At 38.8% G+C, this 18,043-nt stretch overlaps 1 protein-coding gene and 1 non-coding gene across 2 annotated transcripts in view; one reads left to right on the top strand and one right to left on the bottom strand.

Annotated features, from left to right (window-relative positions):
• Positions 1-1,806: 1,806 nt before the first annotated feature.
• On the bottom strand, positions 1,807-1,888 carry TRNAS-GCU (transfer RNA serine (anticodon GCU)). The gene has a single exon. It is a non-coding gene; the product is annotated as a tRNA-Ser (tRNA).
• Positions 1,889-2,242: 354 nt separating this feature from the next.
• Positions 2,243-18,043, top strand: part of KNL1 (kinetochore scaffold 1) — a 64,701-nt gene continuing 48,900 nt past the window's right edge. The window contains exons 1-4 of the mRNA XM_036084253.2: positions 2,243-2,357; positions 12,550-12,603; positions 14,195-14,234; positions 15,391-15,450. Coding sequence (XP_035940146.2) covers positions 12,569-12,603; positions 14,195-14,234; positions 15,391-15,450 — 135 coding nt within the window. The 5' untranslated portion in view covers positions 2,243-2,357; positions 12,550-12,568. The remainder of the gene's footprint in view (positions 2,358-12,549; positions 12,604-14,194; positions 14,235-15,390; positions 15,451-18,043) is intronic.

Here is an 18,043-nt window from a genome sequence, read left to right as displayed (position 1 = left end):
ACTAAGATCTAAAGGAGGAGCAGGAACCAGGCAGGCAGAGGTGAATGGGAAGGAGGTACAGGGGAGCAGAAACATGTTCCAGGGAGAGGAGTAGGAATAGCATAGGTCTTGGGCGTAGAGAGTAAATCTGAGTTCAGAACAAGTTAAGATCAGTGTGTTCAGGGCACTTTAGAAAAGTCTCAGAGGTTCTTAACTTTTTTTGTGACATAGACCCCTTTGGCAGTCTGGTGAAGTCACTAGGTCCCTTCTCAGGATGTTGTTTTTAAATGCATAAAATTAAGTTTGTTGGAATACAAAGGCAACAATTATGTTGGAATACAGTTATCGAAATATTTTTAATATCTGTGATATAATAATATAATACTGTATGTACTTCTTTAGGAATGCATAACTTAATGGCAGGTCTAATAATTTATTTGAAATAGTGATGAGCAGGTAATGGGATATAAAAATATGTGATTTCTCTTGGTAACAAAATTACAGTTAAGGTTAATATTACTATAGTTCATTGCTTACCTTTATTGAAGGCAGTACTTTCAATGATAGATTAGTGAAAATAAAGATGCACTTTTTCCTCCAACCAAATAACCAATTGAATTCTTATGAATGTGGACTCTAATGGACTCCTTATGAATGTGTGCAACCGGGATAGAAACCCTTCTTAAGAGCAGGTGGCAAATGGATTGGAGAGCAAGGCTGAAGACAGGTGCTGGGGCGACCCAAAGCTCTCAACACAGGCATCAATATCCCCAAGGGATTTGGATTTACCTGGGGAGGAACCCCAGCAGTGGGCCAACTGCCTACTCTCAGTGCTGCAAACCTTGCTGAAGCACCAGCCAGGTGCCAGGTATGCAGTGTGCACAGCCTCATGGGAGAGAGAACAGGTAAATCATTTCTGCAAGGGATTAATGAGCACTAAATACTAATCTCCAGCACGGTATTGAATGGAGGTTAAGACCCAGCAGAGTTCGACAGACTTGGATTACACTGCCCTTTCTTACATAGTTATAGAAGCTGTATAACCTAGGACAAGTTTATCTTCCAGTGTCCTCATCTGTAAAAAGGAGTAATAAAAATGTCTATCATGATCATAGGGTTATGACGAGTTAAAGTGATATAATTCATCGTGGTGCCTGTAGATAATAAATACTGGATAAATAAAGGTTAATATGAGTTGAATGAATGTGCCTGATGACCTTTGAAGAGGGGAACCCCTCTATTCTATTTCTGTCCTCTGTGTCTCCCTCTCTGTTTAAATCTAAGAACAGGTTTAACACTTTCTTCCGTGGTAAGGTAGCCATGTTTCAGGTCTTCAGTCTCTGGCTTCTAGATACTAAGTTTCTGCATGTTGTCAACATCTTTTTAATGTTTCCCAATGTATACTTTTCTTGAGCACATGCAGCCTGCTGGGGTCTGGAAGAGAATCTTGAACACTGTGTCTTATAGTAGCTTTTGCAGTGATAACCTGGTATGTCATAGTAAGGAGAGGTATTAAAAACTCCGCGGTAAGGGGTTTATGGTAACTGAAGTCCCTCACTCAGAAGCTAGGTTAATTTAACATGGAATTCTTTGCACTGTTGTTTACTTCATATAAAAAGATAATAAATGAAGCACACACGTCTTCTGGGATGTTTCTTTCCCTCTTGTTTATCTGGGACGTTAGAATGCTCCAAAAGCTGTCTTCCAAATACCTCAAAGCAGACATTGATGCTCCCAGAGTAAATCGAGTAGTAAACCGTAACTGGAATAATCAACTGTTTTCACTCGCAAATAAATTTACATTCATCTGAGGCAAAAAGCTACAATCGACGAGGATGGGATTCGAACCCACGCGTGCAGAGCACAATGGATTAGCAGTCCATCGCCTTAACCACTCGGCCACCTCGTCCCCGAAGCTCAGTCCTTCCTGGTAGCTATAGGGAGTAATACTAGGGGGATGTGACGCAATGTTATGGAAGCCGCCATTTTGTACGGAAACAAAGGTCTGATCATTTTTACAGCAAGTAATCAAAAGAAGATGGCTGCTCCCACGATGTGAAGGATCTGCAATGGAGCGGGACAAAGGAAAATTCGGTGGAAAATAAGATAGACTTTAAGGAAATAAAATTGATATACAGACTGGGAAGGAAGTTTGATTAAAGGAGTCAGGAAGGGGGTTGCTCCGGAGTATAAGGGGCGGAGCCGACGCGTAGAGCGGCTTTGCGCATGTGTAACAGCTAGGCGGTTAGATTTGAATACTTCACTGAAGTAGTCTGGGCGTTGTGAGGTTAGTCGGTGGGCGGCGGCGGGCTCGCTCTTTGAGGAGCGCGCGGACCCCAAACAAATCTGAGGACCATTTGTCAAGCAGCTGGACTGCGGTGGGTAAAGAGAATGACCCTTTCGTTCTAGGCTTCCGGGGCGGTGGGCATTAGGTTTTTTCTGGGCGCTCTGAAGGCTCGGTGGTGGGTCGTGGGGACGCTCCCTCCGCCAGGCGGTCTCCGAAAGCGCTGGGCCCAGAGTAGAAGTTTCTGCCGGTTTGCGGGGCTCTTTGCCCACCTGAGCCTACACTTTGTGCGCCTTCCTCTTCCCTAGCACTTCTCCCTCCACACCTGAGCCCCTCGGGCCTGCTCGGATTGTCGGTCCGCGGCGCCCCGCCATCTTCTGTCAGGGCTCCGGGACTGTGCCTCGCACCCCTTCCCTAGGGGACTCCCGGCGGTTTGTATTTCCGACTCGGTCTTTTTGTAGCTATAAGTGAAGTGACAGCGTTGAGTGGTTTTAAGCGCTCGGCTCGTCGCAGTTTATTTACTGGCAGCACTAAACAGACATTCGGTTTCCTGCAGTTGCAATAACATTAACAGATAAAGCCAGTATTAGTAAGCCACAAACGAGTTTTGAAAATATCTCCCTGTGTCCATTAGTAGCTCGGAGCTTATTAAAGCCCCTTTTTCTTGCTGCTTATCTCAGTACTGAGTTTAAGGGAAAAAATTCTCAAATATTGCCGATTGGAATTTTAGAGATAAGTTTGTAGAGAGATGACGGAGAAAACCAGAGCAGAGCTTACTCTAGCTAGATATTAAGATTGAAGTTTTCACTTCAATTGAATTGGATCAGTCGAATTCCTCAGATATTTAGTGGGTCCCTTGTCTTGTGCTAGGGCCGGGAGCGAATGATTCAGAGTCCCTAATCTGGAGGGATTTTCAGTCCAAAAGAGAAAATAATTAACATTCACAAATAACTATAATACAAGACAATGTAAAGGATTATAGGACTTTGTAAGGTGGTATGGGAGCACAGAAAAAGGAGAGTTTGTTTGATGCTTTTGGCCCTGGAGACTAGAGGAGGCTTTGTGGAGAAAGGGGCATTTGAGGTGGAACTTGAAGGGAAGGATGCCTTACAGAGATGAGTCAATGTAAGATTTTGCTAATTAAAGGTTGGGTTCAAAGCAGTATGATTCTCCTTGACTATGTGAATGGCTGGAAATGTTTACAAGATGACAAATAGATACAAAAATGTTTGGAGTGGTAGAATCAGTGACATGCTTGATGCTGAATAAGAGAGCATAGTAGAAGATAATCTACGTATTGATAGTGCTGTCCAATAAAACTTTCGGTGATAATGGTAATGTTTTATATTTGCACTGTCCAGCATCGTTCACCACTAGTTACAAATGACAACTGAACACATGAAATGTGGCTATTGTGACTAAAGAACTGAATTTTAAGTTTTATTTCATTTAAATTAAATTTAAATAGCTACTGTATCAGATAGCACAGGTCTAGAGCCCCGTTATCAGTGGACACAGTGGAATACATTAACCCTAGAAATTGGTAGTGAAATGCAGGAGTAGCCAGAGTCAGAAAGTAAATGTTTGAGGTTTTGCATTTCACGTGGTCACCAGCATGGTCTCTGGTATGTTCTCTGTTTTTTTGTTTTGTTATGTTTTTTCTTTTTTGTTTTGTTTTCTACAACCCATTCAAAATGTAGAACAAAACAAAAAACACTCTTAAGGGCCCATTTGGGCCCTGTAGTTTGAAGACTTCTGGATTAGTTAGACTAGTAATTCCCAAGCTTTCTTGGCTCATTGGTGCCCTTAGATCAAAAGAAATAACTAACAGTTCCATTTATTAAGTCATTAGGTCCAAACAACTTAAAAAGTTGTTAAGTTGAAATAAATTTATGTCCTAACCGCTTAGTAGCCATTTGAAAAAAAATAATATGCATAAATTGAAAGAAAAGATAATATTTTTATTTTATGCTTAAATAATCACAGTTATTTACTAAATGGCTGTGTGTGCCTGTTGAACACTACACAACTTCTCAAATCTTGGAATCATATAGGACACTGCCACCCTCATTTCCAGTACCACACTGATAAAAAGTACTTGCTTCATAACAACTGCCAAAAATCCAGCTTTGCAATAATATATTATCAAAATGAATGTAATACAAATGGGTACTATTTTGAGCTAGTAGTTCACACAGTGCCTGACAGATGTCAAAAATTGCTGTTTCTCTCAAAAATTTAAAATAACCCAGGACACTTCTGTGAGTATGCTGTAGCACCCCTGAGTGCCAGGTGTACAGATTTAGAACCAATAATTAGTTAATGTGGCAGTGACCAAGAGTTCAACCGTAACAGCATTTTACAAATGAAGTTTAACATGATGATCTGGGGTACCCTATTTCTGTTGATGGTGGAACTTATAGTTGTATAATAAATAGAATTTTTTTTTAAAAAGGAGGATTTCAATAAGCTTTGAATCTCATCACTTACTTAAATGCCACCTGGTCTGCAGATTAGACAGGAATGATGTTCAATGACTATTTCAAACAGTGAAGATGTTTAGGTGATCCTGATTTGATAGTATTTAATATTTTTATCTGTGAATTTTGAATACGTCACTGAATTTGAAAATATTCCCAGAAGGAGAAAAACTAGGCAAGTGATTGTAAAGGTAACTTAAAAGATTGTTTCTTAATTACTCATTCAGCAAATATATATTGAGCTCCTATTATTTACAAAGCATGTGCTAGTTTCTCAGAATGTAACAGTGAGCATAAGAGACACCAGCCTTATTCACATAGAATTTACTCTTGGGGCACAGGTAGTTTGGGGAAATACTAGGAATAACTGATTTACATAACAGGCTTTTAAATTGCAGTTGTGGTAATGCTACAAAAGAGACATACGCAATGCTACAAAGAGTGCTTTTCTTAGCTTTTTTTGCCAAGAGAGAATAGCAAATATAAATTCAGTGGCTTGGGAAAGAGCTTTGTGTGTACAGGAATAAAAGTGCCAGTGTGGCTAGAATAGTGAGGAAGACAGTGGCATGAGATGAAGTGTGAAGTCTGAAAGGCAAGTGGAGAACCAGATCTTGGAGAGCTTTATAAGTCCTGGTGAAGAGTTTATTCTCATTACCACGGGAAGCCATTGGAAGCCATTAAAGGGTTTTAAGTATGGAGTCTCTTAAATGTAACTTATGTTTAAGAAGATAACTGTCTATGTAGAGAAGAGACTATGGAGGATAAGAGTGAAAGTAGGGAGACCATTAAGGTAAATATTGCAATAATTTACATGAGAGATAATAAGCTTGAAACGGTGATGGAGGCACTGAAGATAGCAGTGAATTCATTTGGGGTAAATATTGGAAATAGAACTACTAAGATTTGGGGATGAACAGAATTGGAAATAGGTGTCATACCTGTTTGATCTCAGAGGGAAATCTTCAAAGTTTCACCATTAAGGTGATGTTCGCTGTTGGTTTTTAAAAATTTTTTTAATTTAATTTTTTAAATTTTATTTTATTTAAATTCAATTAATTAACATATAGTGTATTATTAGTTTCAGAGGTAGAATTCAGTGATTCATCAGTTGTATATAACACCCAGGGCTCATTATCTCACGTGCCCTACTTAATGCCTGTCACCCAGTTACCCTATCACCCCATCCTCCTCCCCTCCAGCAACCCTCAGTTTGTATCCTATGGTTAAGAGTCTCTTATGGTTTGTCTCCCTCTCTGATTTCGTCTTGTTTTATTTTTCCCTCCGTTCCCCTATGCTCCTCTGTTTTGTTTCTTAAATTCCACATGAGTGAAATCATATAATTGTCTGATTGACTTATTTCACTTAGCATAATACCCTCTAGTTCCATCCACGTCATTCCAAATGGCAAGATTTTTTTTGATGGCTGAGTAATATTCCAGTGTGTGTGTGTGTGTGTGTGTGTGTGTGTGTACACCACATCTTCTTTATCCATTCATCTGTTGGTGGACATCTGGGCTCTTTCCATAGTTTGGCTATCGTGGACATTGCTGCTATAAACTTTGGGGTGCAGGTGTCCCTTCAGATCACTACATTTGTATCTTTGGGGTAGATAACTAGTAGTGCAATTGCTGGGTTGTAGAGTAGCTCTATTTTTAACTTTTTGAGGAACCTCCATACTGTTTTCCAGAGTGGCTGTACCAGCTTGCATTCCCACCAGCAGTGTAAGAGGGTTCCCCTTTCTCCACATGCTTGCCAACATTTGTTGTTTCCTGACTTGTTCATTTTAGCCATTCTGACTGGTGTGAGGTGGTATCTCATCGTGGTTTTGATTTGTATTTCCCTGATGATGAATGATGTTGAGCATTTTTTCATGTGTCTGTTGGCCATTTGTATGTCTTCTTGGAGAAATGTCTGTTCATATCTTCTACCCATTTCTTGATGGTATTTTTTCTTTTTTGGGTATTGAGTTTGATAAGTTCTTAATAGATTTTGGATACTAGCCCTTTATCTGATAAGACATTTGCAAATATCTTCTCCCATTCTGTTGGTTGTCTTTTGGTTTTGTCGACTGTTTCCTTTCCTGTGCAAAGACTTTTTATCTTGATGAAGTCCCAATAGTTCATTTTTGCCCTTGCTTCCCTTGCCTTTGGAGACGTGTCTAGCAAGAAGTTGCTGCGGCCGAGGTCAAAGAGTTTGCTACCTGTGTTCTCCTCTAGGATTTTGATGGATTCCTGTCTCACATTTAGGTCTTTCATCCATTTTGAGTCTATTTTTGTGTTTGGTGTAAGGAAATGATCCAGTTTCATTCTTCTGCATGTGGCTGTCCAATTTTCCCAACACCATTTGTTGAAGAGACTGTCTTTTCTCCATTGGACATTCTTTCCTGCTCTGTTGAAGATTAGTTGACCATAGAGTTGAGGGTCCATTTCTGGGGTCTCTATTCTGTTCCATTGATCTATGTGTCTGTTTTTGTGCCAGTACCATACTGTCTTGATGATGACAGCTTTGTAATAGAGCTTGAAGGCTGGAATTGTGATGCCTCCAGCTTTGCTTTTCTTTTTCAACATTCCTTTGGCTATTTTATGATTCCATACAAATTTTAGGATTCTTTGTTCCAGCTCTGTGAAAAATGTTGATGGTATTTTGACAGGGATTGCATTGAATGTATAGATTGCTCTGGGTAGCATAGACATTTTAACAATATTTGTTCTTCCAATCCATGAGCATGGAACATTTTTCAGTTTCTTTGTGTTCCTCAATTTCTTTCATGAGTGTTCTATAGCTTTCAGAGTACAGATCCTTTGCCTCTTTGGTTAGGTTTATTCCTAGGTATCTCATGGTTTTTGGTGCAATTGTTTTTTTGTTTTTTTTTTTTAAGATTTTTTATTTATTTATTTGACAGAGAGAGACACAGCGAGAGAGGGAACACAAGCAGGGGGAGTGGGAGAGGGAGACGTAGGCTTCCTGCGGAGCAGGGAGCCCGACTCGGAGCTTGATCCCAGGACACTGGGATCATGACCTGAGCCAAAGGCAGACGCTTAACGACTGGGCACCCAGGCGCCCCTTTTTGGCGCAATTGTAAATGGGATCAATTCCTTAATTTCTCTTTCTCTGTGTCATTCTTAGTGCATGGAAATGCAACTGATTTCTGTGCATTGATTTTATATCCTGCCACGTTGCTGAATTCCTGTATGAGTTCTAGCAATTTTGGGGTGGAGTCTTTTGGGCTTTCCACATAGAGTATCATGTCATCTACAAAGAGTGAGAGTTTGACTTCTTCTTTGCCAATTCGGATACCTTTTATTTCTTTATGTTGTCTGATTGCTGAGGCTAGGACAACAGTAGTGAGAGTGGACAGGCGTGTCATGTTCCTGACCTTAGGAAAAAAGCTCTCAGTTTTTCCCCATTGAGAATGATACTTGCTGTGTGTTTTTTTATATGGCTTTTATGCTATTGAGATATGTTCCTTCTATTCTTACACTGTGGAGAGTTTTAATCAAGAAAGGATGCTGTACTTTGTCAAATGCTTTTTCTGCATCTATTGAGAATATCCTGTAGTTTTTGTCCTTTCTTTTATTAATGTGTATATCACATTGATTAATTTGTGGATGTTGAACCAAACTTGCAGCCCAGGAATAAATCCCATTTGGTTGTGGTGAATAATCCTTTTAATGTACTGTTGGATCCTATTGGCTAGTATCTTGGTGAGAATTTTGGCATCCGTGCTCATCAGGCTATTGGTCTGTAATTCTCCCTTTTGGTGGGGTCTTTGTCTGGTTTTGGGATGAAGGTAATGCTGGCCTCATAGAGTTTGGAAGTTTTCCTTTCATTTCTATTTTTTGAAGCAGTATCAGAAGAATAGGTATTAATTCTTTTTTAAATGTTTGGTAGAATTCCCCTGGGAAGCCATCTGGCCCTGGCTCTTGTTTGTTGGGAGATTTTTGATTACTGCTTCAATTTCCTTGCTGGTTATGGGCCTGTTCAGGTTTTCTATTTCTTCCTGGTTCAGTTTTGGTAGTTTATACGTCTCTAGGAATGCATCCATTTCTTCCAGATTGTTTAATTTGTTGGCCTATGGTTGCTCATAATATGTTCTTATAATTGTAGTTCTTTGGTGTTAGTTGTGATCTCTCCTCTTTCATTCATGATTTATTTGGGTGCTTTCTCTTTTCTTTTTGGTAGGTCTGGCCATGGGTTTATCAGTCTTATTAATTCTTTCAATGAACCAGCTCCTAGTTTCATTGAGCTGTTCTACTGTTCTTTTGGTTTCTGTTTCATTGATTTCTGCTCTAGTCTTTATTATTTCTCTTCTCCTGCTGGGTTTAGGCTTTATTTGCTGTTCTTTCTCCAGCTCGTTTAGGTGTAGGGTTAGGTTGTGTATTTGAGACCTTTCTTGTTTCTTGAGAAAGGCTTGTTGTGCTGTATACTTCCCTCTTAGGACTGCCTTTGCTGCATCCCAAAGATTTTGAACAGTTGTGTTTTCATTTTCATTTGTTTCCATGAATTTTTAAAATTTTTCTTTAATTTCCTGGTTGACCCATTCATTCTTTAGTAGGATGCTCTTTAGCCTCCATGTATGTGATGATCCCAGTCTTTTGGTACTGGTTGAGATCTGATTTGTGACCCAGGATGTGATCTATTCTGGAGAATGTTCCATGTGCACTCGAGAAGAATGTGTATTTTGTTGCTTTGGGATGGAATGTTCTGAATATATCTGTGAAGTTCATCTGGTCCAATGTGTCGTTCAAAGCCCTTATTTCCTTATCAATCTGCTTAGATGATCTGTCCATTGCTTCACTATTATATGTCCAGGTATTGACCTATTTTTATTGATCTTGAGGGGGGTTCTCTGTGCCTCCTGGACTTGAATGCCTCTTTCCTTCCCCAGATTAGGGAAGTTCTCAGCTATGATTTGCTCCAACATACCTTCTTCCCTCTTTCTCTTTCTTCGTCTTCTGGGATCCCAATTATTCTAATATTGTTTCGCTTTATGGTATCACTTATCTCTCAAATTCTCCCCTCGTGTTCCAGTAGTTGTTTATCTCTCTTTTTCTCAGCTTCTTTATTCTCCATTGTGTGGTCTTCTATATCACTAATTCTTTCTTCTGCCTCATTTATCCTAGAGCCTCCATTTTTTATTGCTTCTCAGTAATAGCTTTTTTTATTTTGACTTGGTTAGATTTTAGTTCTTTTATTTCTCCAGAAGGGATTCTCTAGTGTCTTCTATGTTTTTTCAAACCCAGCTAGTATCTTTATAATCGTTATTCTGAACTCTAGTTCCAACATCTTACTAATGTCCATACTGATTAGGTCCCTGGCAGTCAGTACTGCCTCTTGTTCTCTTTTTTGAGGTGTTTTTCCATCTTGTCATTCTGTCCAGAGAAGAATAGATGAACGAGAGAACAAAATAATCATATGGCAACAACAAGCCCAGAGAAATATACACTAAACAAATCAGAAGAGACCCAAAACCGGAAAAAAAGAAAAAGAAAAGAGGGGAAGAGAGAATATAATTGAATAAGTGAAGAGAATAGAGCAATACATTGGATTCTGTGTATATTTTGGTCTGTTTTTTAGAAAATTAGATCCCAAAATTGTAAATAAAGAAAAACTTATATATGTACAAAAATAAATACAATGAAAGGATAGAATATAGCTGTAAAAATGGAAATTAAAAGACAAGAAAAAACAAAAGAGAAAGAAGAAAAACAACAACAAAAAGGAAGGGATATAAACAGACAGGTGAACAGAACAAAGCAATACACTATCTCCTGAGTGTATTTTGGTAGGATTGTTAGAGGAAACTACATCTAAAAATTGTAAAGAAAGAAAAACTTATATATACAAAAATAAAATTAAATACATTGAAAGGATATAATGTAACTGTAAAATGGAAATTTAAAAAGACTTTAACAAAACAAAAGCAAAAAAAGGAAGAAGAAAAAGAGAGAATATGATCAGGTGGGCAAATAGAACAGAGCCATACACTAGATTTTGGGTGTATTTTGGTCTGTTAGAAGAAATTGGATCCCAAAATTTTAAAGAAAGAAAAACTTTCATATATATTATATATATATATATATTTATTATACACAATATATATATATACACAATATATATATACACACACAGACACAAAATAAGATACACACATATAAAATAAGATGAAATATAATGAAAGGATAGAATGTGACTGTAAAAATGAAAATTAAAGATTTTAAAAAGGAGTTGATAAAAAAATTGGTTGAAAAAATAAATAAAAATTGTTTTAAAAAGAAAGAAAATTTTAAAAATTAAAGTTGAAAGACAAGAATCATGGGGAAAAAGCCATGATTTCTATGTGCTGGAGTTTTGCAGTTCTCATTGATCGGTAAACTTGGTCTTGGCTGGATGTTCTTGCTGATATTTTGGGAGAGGGGCTTATTGAGTTGATTCTCAAGTGTCTTTGCCCCAGGCAGAATTGTACCACCCTTGCCAGGGGCCAGGCTAAGTAATCTGCTCCTCTTTGCTCTCTCTGGCTTTTGTTCCCTGAAGGCTCTCCACGCAGCTTTAGAAGATGAAAATGAAAATAGCAGCTTTTCAGTCTCCAGCCCCAGAGCGGAAGACTCTGGGCCCCACTTCTCAGTGAAGCCTCAGAGAAAAACAATCACTCCTCTCTCCCTGGTCTCTGGCCGCACTCAGTACTCGCCTGGCCTGTGACCGAGTGTCTCTATCTCAGGCACACGACCCCGTTTTGAGACTCCAAACCCATCAGACTCCTGTGGTGCGCTCTTGCGCCACTCCTCCCAAGGGAGGAAGGGGGATCTTCCCAGTTCTTCTGCGAGCAGGGGCCCGACTGTGCCATGGATCCTGGCTTATGGCAACCCCTAGCTGAGAGCCCACTCCTCGGCTCACTGATTGTAGCCAGCTTCCCCGCTCCGATGCCTGGGAGCTCTGCCACACTCAGGCACCCCTGGTCTTCCTGTGACCCTGAGGATCCTGAGACCACACTGCCCCAGCTAGGATTCCATCCCCGCTTAGCAGCCTAAGTGACATCCCTCACCGGAGCAGATTTCTAGAAGTTCCAATTTTGTGCTCCACTGCTATATCACTTGCCAGTAGCCCGTTGAGGGAGGCTCCCTGCCCTGTGGTCTGCCCTCCCATATATTGCCTTGGATTCACTTCTCCGCACCGCCTACCTTGCAGAAAGTGGTCACTTTTCTATTTGTAGAGTTGCAGCTATTATTTTCTTCAATCTCTGTTTGAGTTTGCAGGTGTTCAGAATGATTTGATAGCTTTCTAGCTGGATTCCTGGGACGAGAGGAAATTAAGGTCTCCTACTCCTCTGCCATCTTGGACTCTCACATTCAGCTACACTCTTTCAAATGTTATTTTTATGTCTTAAAGTTTTTTTGCTGAGTACTTATAGTTGAATTTTCATAACATAAATATGTATATTATGCACATCCAGTATATTTTGATACCTAATTGATTTCACTGTGGGGTTAAATTATTATATAATCCATAAATTCTTATAAAGTAGGCCAAATTTTTTTTGAACCATTAATGCCCTTATCATCCCAATCAGTTAGTCACTGATTTTTATCTTGAATATGAGAATTTTCCAGAAGTATCAATTATAATGGAGTACTTTAAACTCAAAATTTGTCATGTTTTATAGCCCCATAGTGTAGCTTTTTCTTCCCTTTTTTTCAGTCTTCTCCCAGAAAGTAATCCTGAAGTTACAACTTTGCTATTAATCTCTTCATAGTTTTTAACTTCTTTTCTTTCTTTCTCACCTTTTCTAATGTTGTGTGTTTGTTACAGAAAAAGGTTTTCTTCAAAAATGGATGGGATGTCTTCAGAGGCTAATGAAGAAAAGTAAGTTCATGTAGTATAGCTAAAAATGTTAAACTCTTTATCAGAGAAAGATACTTTTCTTATGGGTAAGACCTATTGATAACTTCTGAAATCTTTTTCCATTCTGTTCCAGGGAAAAGAAGTAAATATTACAAAGTCATAGATCTCTTTGCCATATCTTTGTGTGTATATATCTAGAGTCAAAACTAAGAGGCACTTTAGAGACCACCTCCCATCCCTTCAATTTAAGGATGGGAAAATTGGGGTGCCTGAGTAGCTCAGTTGGTTAAGTGACTGCCTTTGGCTCAGGTCATGATCCTGGAGTCCCAGGATCGAGTCCCACATCAGGCTCCCTGCTCAGTAGGGAGCCTGCTTTTCCCTCAGACCCTCCCCCTTCTCATCCTCTCTCTTTCTCACTCTGTCACTCTCTGAAGTAAATAAATAAAATCTTAAAAAAAAAAAAAGGATGGGAAAATTGGGAGCTCCTGGGTGGCTCAGTCGGTTGAGCGTCTGCCTTTGGCTCAGGTCATGATCCCAGGGTCCTGGGATCGAGCCCCACGTCAGGCTCCCTGCTCAGTGGGGAACCTGTTTCTCCCTCTCCCTCTACCTGCTGCTCCCCCTGCTTGTGCTCTCTCTCTCTCTCTCTGTCACATAAAACAAAAAATATTAAAAACATAAATAAGGATGGGAAAATTGAGGCCCAAGGAAATGGAAAGATTGGTCTAAAATTGGCATCACAAACTGATGGTGGCCTGTTCATAGTCTACAGAATTTTCCCCCCCTAAACAATGTTTTTAAATTTTGAATTAGTTGCTAAACTTTTCTCATGAAAAATCAAGTGAAGGAGCACCTGGGTGGCTCAGTCTGTTGAGCGTCCAACTCTTGATTTCGGCTCAGGGCATGATCTCTGGGTCATGAGATCAAGCCCGGCGTGGGGCTCCGTGCTCAGTGCAGAGTCTGCTTGAGATTCTCTCTCTCCCTCTGCTCCTTCCGCTGCTTATGCAAGCTCTCTCTCTATTTCTCTCTAAAATAAATAAAATCTTAAAAAAAAAAAGAAGAAGAAGAAAGAAAAAGAAAAATTGAGTGTAGCAACACTGGGCTCATATTCTTGTGGTAACAGCTAACCTGATCAGAGTAATGACTGTGACCATTAGATCAAGCAGGAACTCTCCATTATCATCTCAACACCACCTATTTTCCTTGCATCTACTAGATGATCTGTTTGGCCTCCATAGGCATTTGAATTTTCAAAACCTGATTTAAAAATCACACAGTAGTAAAAACAAAAAAAATCACACAGTAGTAAAACCAGAGCTAGAGTCTCTTGATTTATGACCCATTTATCTTAAAATTGTACCTCTGTAAACATGGTACATTATGTTGTGCTGATTGTTTTGCAGGAGATATTCTTAGAGTATACAATATGTATTTTAAAACACTGACCTTCTAAATAGTGACTTTAATGTCTTATAAATTTTGCTAAGTAAAAGTGATGCCATGTGTTAAGTGAAAGTGATGGCCAGTTTAAAAGCATGTAGAAGATGCTGTGATGATGGCTTTTGGAAATTCAGTCTTTTACCAATGTGTCTATAAATTTTTTTTCCTTTTTCAGTGACAATATGGACAGACCTGTTAGAAGACGACATTCCTCAGTAAGAAACATTAAGTTAATAATTGTTACCTTTGGGGCGCCTGGGTGGCTCAGTCGGTTAAGCGGCTGCCTTTGGCTCAGGTCATGATCCCAGGGTTCTGGGATCGAGTCTCACGTTGGGCTCCCTGCTCAGCAGAGAGCCTGCTTCTCCCTCTCCCTCTGCCTGCCACTCTGCCTACTTGTGCTCTTTCTCTATCTCTGTTAAATAAATAAATAAAAATCTTAAAAATTAGTAATAATAATTGTTACCTTTTATTGAATGATGACTATATGTCACAGTAATTTTGACTATAACATCACCATCCCACTCCCGCTGGCTCCTATTGCTCTCTGGATACTCAAATATTTACCTGGTTACACAATTCTGTAAATATACTAAAATTTGTATTTTATGAATTTCATGGTAATTTTATGAATTGTATGCCATGTAAATTATACTTTAATAAAGTTTAAGAATATCTTTAAATAGTGTAGTAATACACAAAAAATCCAACTCAAACTGATTTAAGCACAAAATTTATTGGATTTTGAAATTGAAAAATCCAAAGATAGGGATGACTTTTGGCACAACATAACTGACCAGGGGTTCCAATAATATCACCAATATTAGGATTTTCTCTCACTTTTCTACTCTGACTGCTTCCTCTGGGTAATCTCCATTTTCGGACGGGCCCTCTCCCCATGATTACTATAGTACCTCTAGCTCTCCCAACGTCCAGTTTAACTCCTAAATGAAAAGGTGTCTATTTCCTCAAGATAAAACAAAAACAAAGGACTTAGGATTGAATCATATTGGTTCGACTATCTTGTTATGGGTCAAGTCCTCCTTTCTGAACCACTCACTGTTGATGAGAGAATATTATTTGCAAATTGTTCTAGACCAGGGCTACATGTTGTGCCCTAGGGTTGGGGTGGAGCTTCACCCAGACCACAGGGGATGAGAGAAGGCAAAATAATTGAGGAAGGTGGGCAGGGAGAAGGGAATAGATGCCAGATATTTAAACCAGCCACAAGATACAGCACTGAAGAGTACGAATTTGAGGAGTTTTACAGGTTTTCACAGAAATTTTAACATCTCTACCTTTCTCCTATGATGGAATTTGAACTGATTATTAATATTAATCCCAGATTTTCTTGAATAATTCTAATTCTTCTAGATTTTGAAGCCTCCAAGGAGTCCTCTTCAGGACCTCAGAAGTGGGAATGAAACAGTTCAGGTAAGTCTCTAATGCAAATGCTTTATAGATGACTATTTTCAGTGATAATTTTAATAGGAACTTTATTAGCTATATGAAGAGAGAACATCATAAATGATTTCTGGTTGAATGTGTACAAGTAAGCATCCAGGGGCTATCAGATTAAAATCCGAACTCTTGAGTACACTGGCACTCTTAATTTTTGAGTCCAGTTTACTTTTCCAGCCTTTCTTGCCACTCTCACACATGTATCTCACCATTGCTTACTATTCTGCAAACATGACACAAACTGTCAAGCCTGCAAGAATTTACATGAAATGTCTCCTCTATTTAGATGATTAGTCTTTCATTCTTCTTTGTCCTCCCAACATTCTATTAAAAATTTTTTTTTGGAACATTCTGAAAAGTAGCAGGAATTTTATAGTGAATGCTCATATAATCATCGCTTAGATTCTTCAATTAATATTTTATCATACTTGCTTTATTGTAAGTCTATAGCCCTCATTATTTGGTAATTCCTATTTGTCCTTTAAGACACAACTTTGATATTGCTTCTCTCAGAAAATCATCCCTCAATACCTTCCATTATAATTGTTTGCTAATGTCCATTCTAAATTGAGAACTCCCTGAGGGTGGGAACTTTATCATGTGTTTTTTCAACTTATTGTGCCTGATATAGTTGAATTTCAGTACATTTTGTTGATTGATGAAATGCATATAGTTTTGGAGACCATATAATTCTGAATGCACACTCTACTCTGGCTTCCCTAATCTTTCTATTTCTCAAATGCATCAAGCTTTTTCCTGTTTCAAGGCCTCTGCACACATTCTACCTAGAATGCTTTCTCTCTACCCAACTCTTCATCTGACTAATTTTTAACTAATCCTTCAGGTCTCAAATATACTTCCTCAAAGAAATCTTCCTGATTCTTAGGCTAGATTAGTTTGTTTCTTTTTAAACATAGTTTTCCTATATAACACTCATCACACTTTGAATTTTATATTTGTATAGATTTTTTTGTTTTAATGTCTGTGTCACCATTAACACAATAGAGTAGGGAATCATTTATTTCCTTTACCACTATTTTTCCATCAGCACAGGACCTAGTGTGTGTGTGTGTGTGTGTGTGTGTGTGTGTGTGTGTGTGTGTGTGTTTTAAAACTGTAATGAGAGGCGCCTGGGTGGCTCAGTCCGTTAAGCGTCTGCCTTCAGACCAGGTCATGATCCCAGGGTCCTGGGATCGAGCCCCATATCGGGCTCCTTGATCAGCGGGGAGCCTGCTTCTCCCTCTCCCACTCCCCCTGCTTGTGTTCCCTCTCTTGCTGTGTCTCTCTCTATCAAATAAATAAATGAAATCTTAAAAAAAAAAGAAAATAAAAATGTAATGAATGCTGAATGAGTGAAGGACAGATTCATAGACTCAAAGCTTTAAAACCAACAGGACCTCACCAGTAATCTTAAATCCAATTTCTTAGTTTTATAGAAGAAAAAAAAATGAGGTCCAAGGGGGTCAAATTTTTATCTAAGCCCACACAGCTAGTTAGTGGCAGACTTCACATCTGAGCTGTAATCTCCTAATTTCTAGCTCAGTGCTCTTTCCAATATAGCACAAAAATTTCAGTTTTTCTTTCTTTTTTTATTTTTTAATTTATTTTTATTTGTTTTTATTACTATTTTTTAAGTCAGAGAGAGAGAGAGCACAAGCAGGGGGAGCAGCAGAGGGAGAGGGAGAAGCAGGCTCCTCACTGAGCAAGAAGCCCGATGTGGGACTCGATCCCAGGACCCTGGGATCATGACCTGAGCCGAAGGCAGACGCTTAACGACTGAGCCACCCAGGTGTCCCTTTTTTTTTTTTTAGTAAGAAGTATATTAGTCTCTGTTAGTTTCAGTATGAACTGTGGTAGTATTATTGTCCATATTAAGCTCGAGGCCACTTGTAGTGTCTGCTAGGGTGTTAACAGAGAGGATGAACATTCCCGATTCTTTCTTATAGTAAGACATGCTCAGGTATTAAGAATTAACATAGTAAAAGTCTCTGTAGATTTGTTTATTTCTCTGTCATTTGCTTTTTGTATTTGGTATTTATGTGAGTAAAAAGGTTTGCTCTTGTTAAAGAAGATGAGGGAAAATAAAAATAGCATTTTATAATGAAAAGATGCTCAGCATCACTAATCATTAGAAAAATGCAAATCAAAGCCACAGTGGGATATTACCTCATATCCATTACAATGGCTACTGTAAAAAAAAAAACACAACAAAAAATAACAAGTGCTGGCTAAGATGCGGAATAATTGGAAACCTGGTACACTGTTGGTAGAAATGTAAAATGCTGTAGCCACTATGGAAAACAGTATGGTGGTTCCTCAAAACATTAAAATAAAATTGCCATATGATCCAGCAATTCCACTTCTGGGTGTGTACCCAAAAGAATTGAAAGCAGGGTCTGGAAGAGACATACACCCCTGTCATAGCAACATTATTCACAGTAGGCAAAAGGTAGAAGCAAACCAGTGTCCATTGATAGATGAATGGATAAACAAAATGTGGTATCAATGGAATATTATTTGGCCTTAAAAAGGAAGTTCTGATACACACTACAACAAAGATGAACCT

This window comes from Halichoerus grypus, chromosome 8 (assembly GCF_964656455.1).
Source record: "Halichoerus grypus chromosome 8, mHalGry1.hap1.1, whole genome shotgun sequence".
Lineage (NCBI taxonomy): Eukaryota > Metazoa > Chordata > Mammalia > Carnivora > Phocidae > Halichoerus > Halichoerus grypus.
This window is presented reverse-complemented; position numbering and strand designations above follow the sequence as displayed.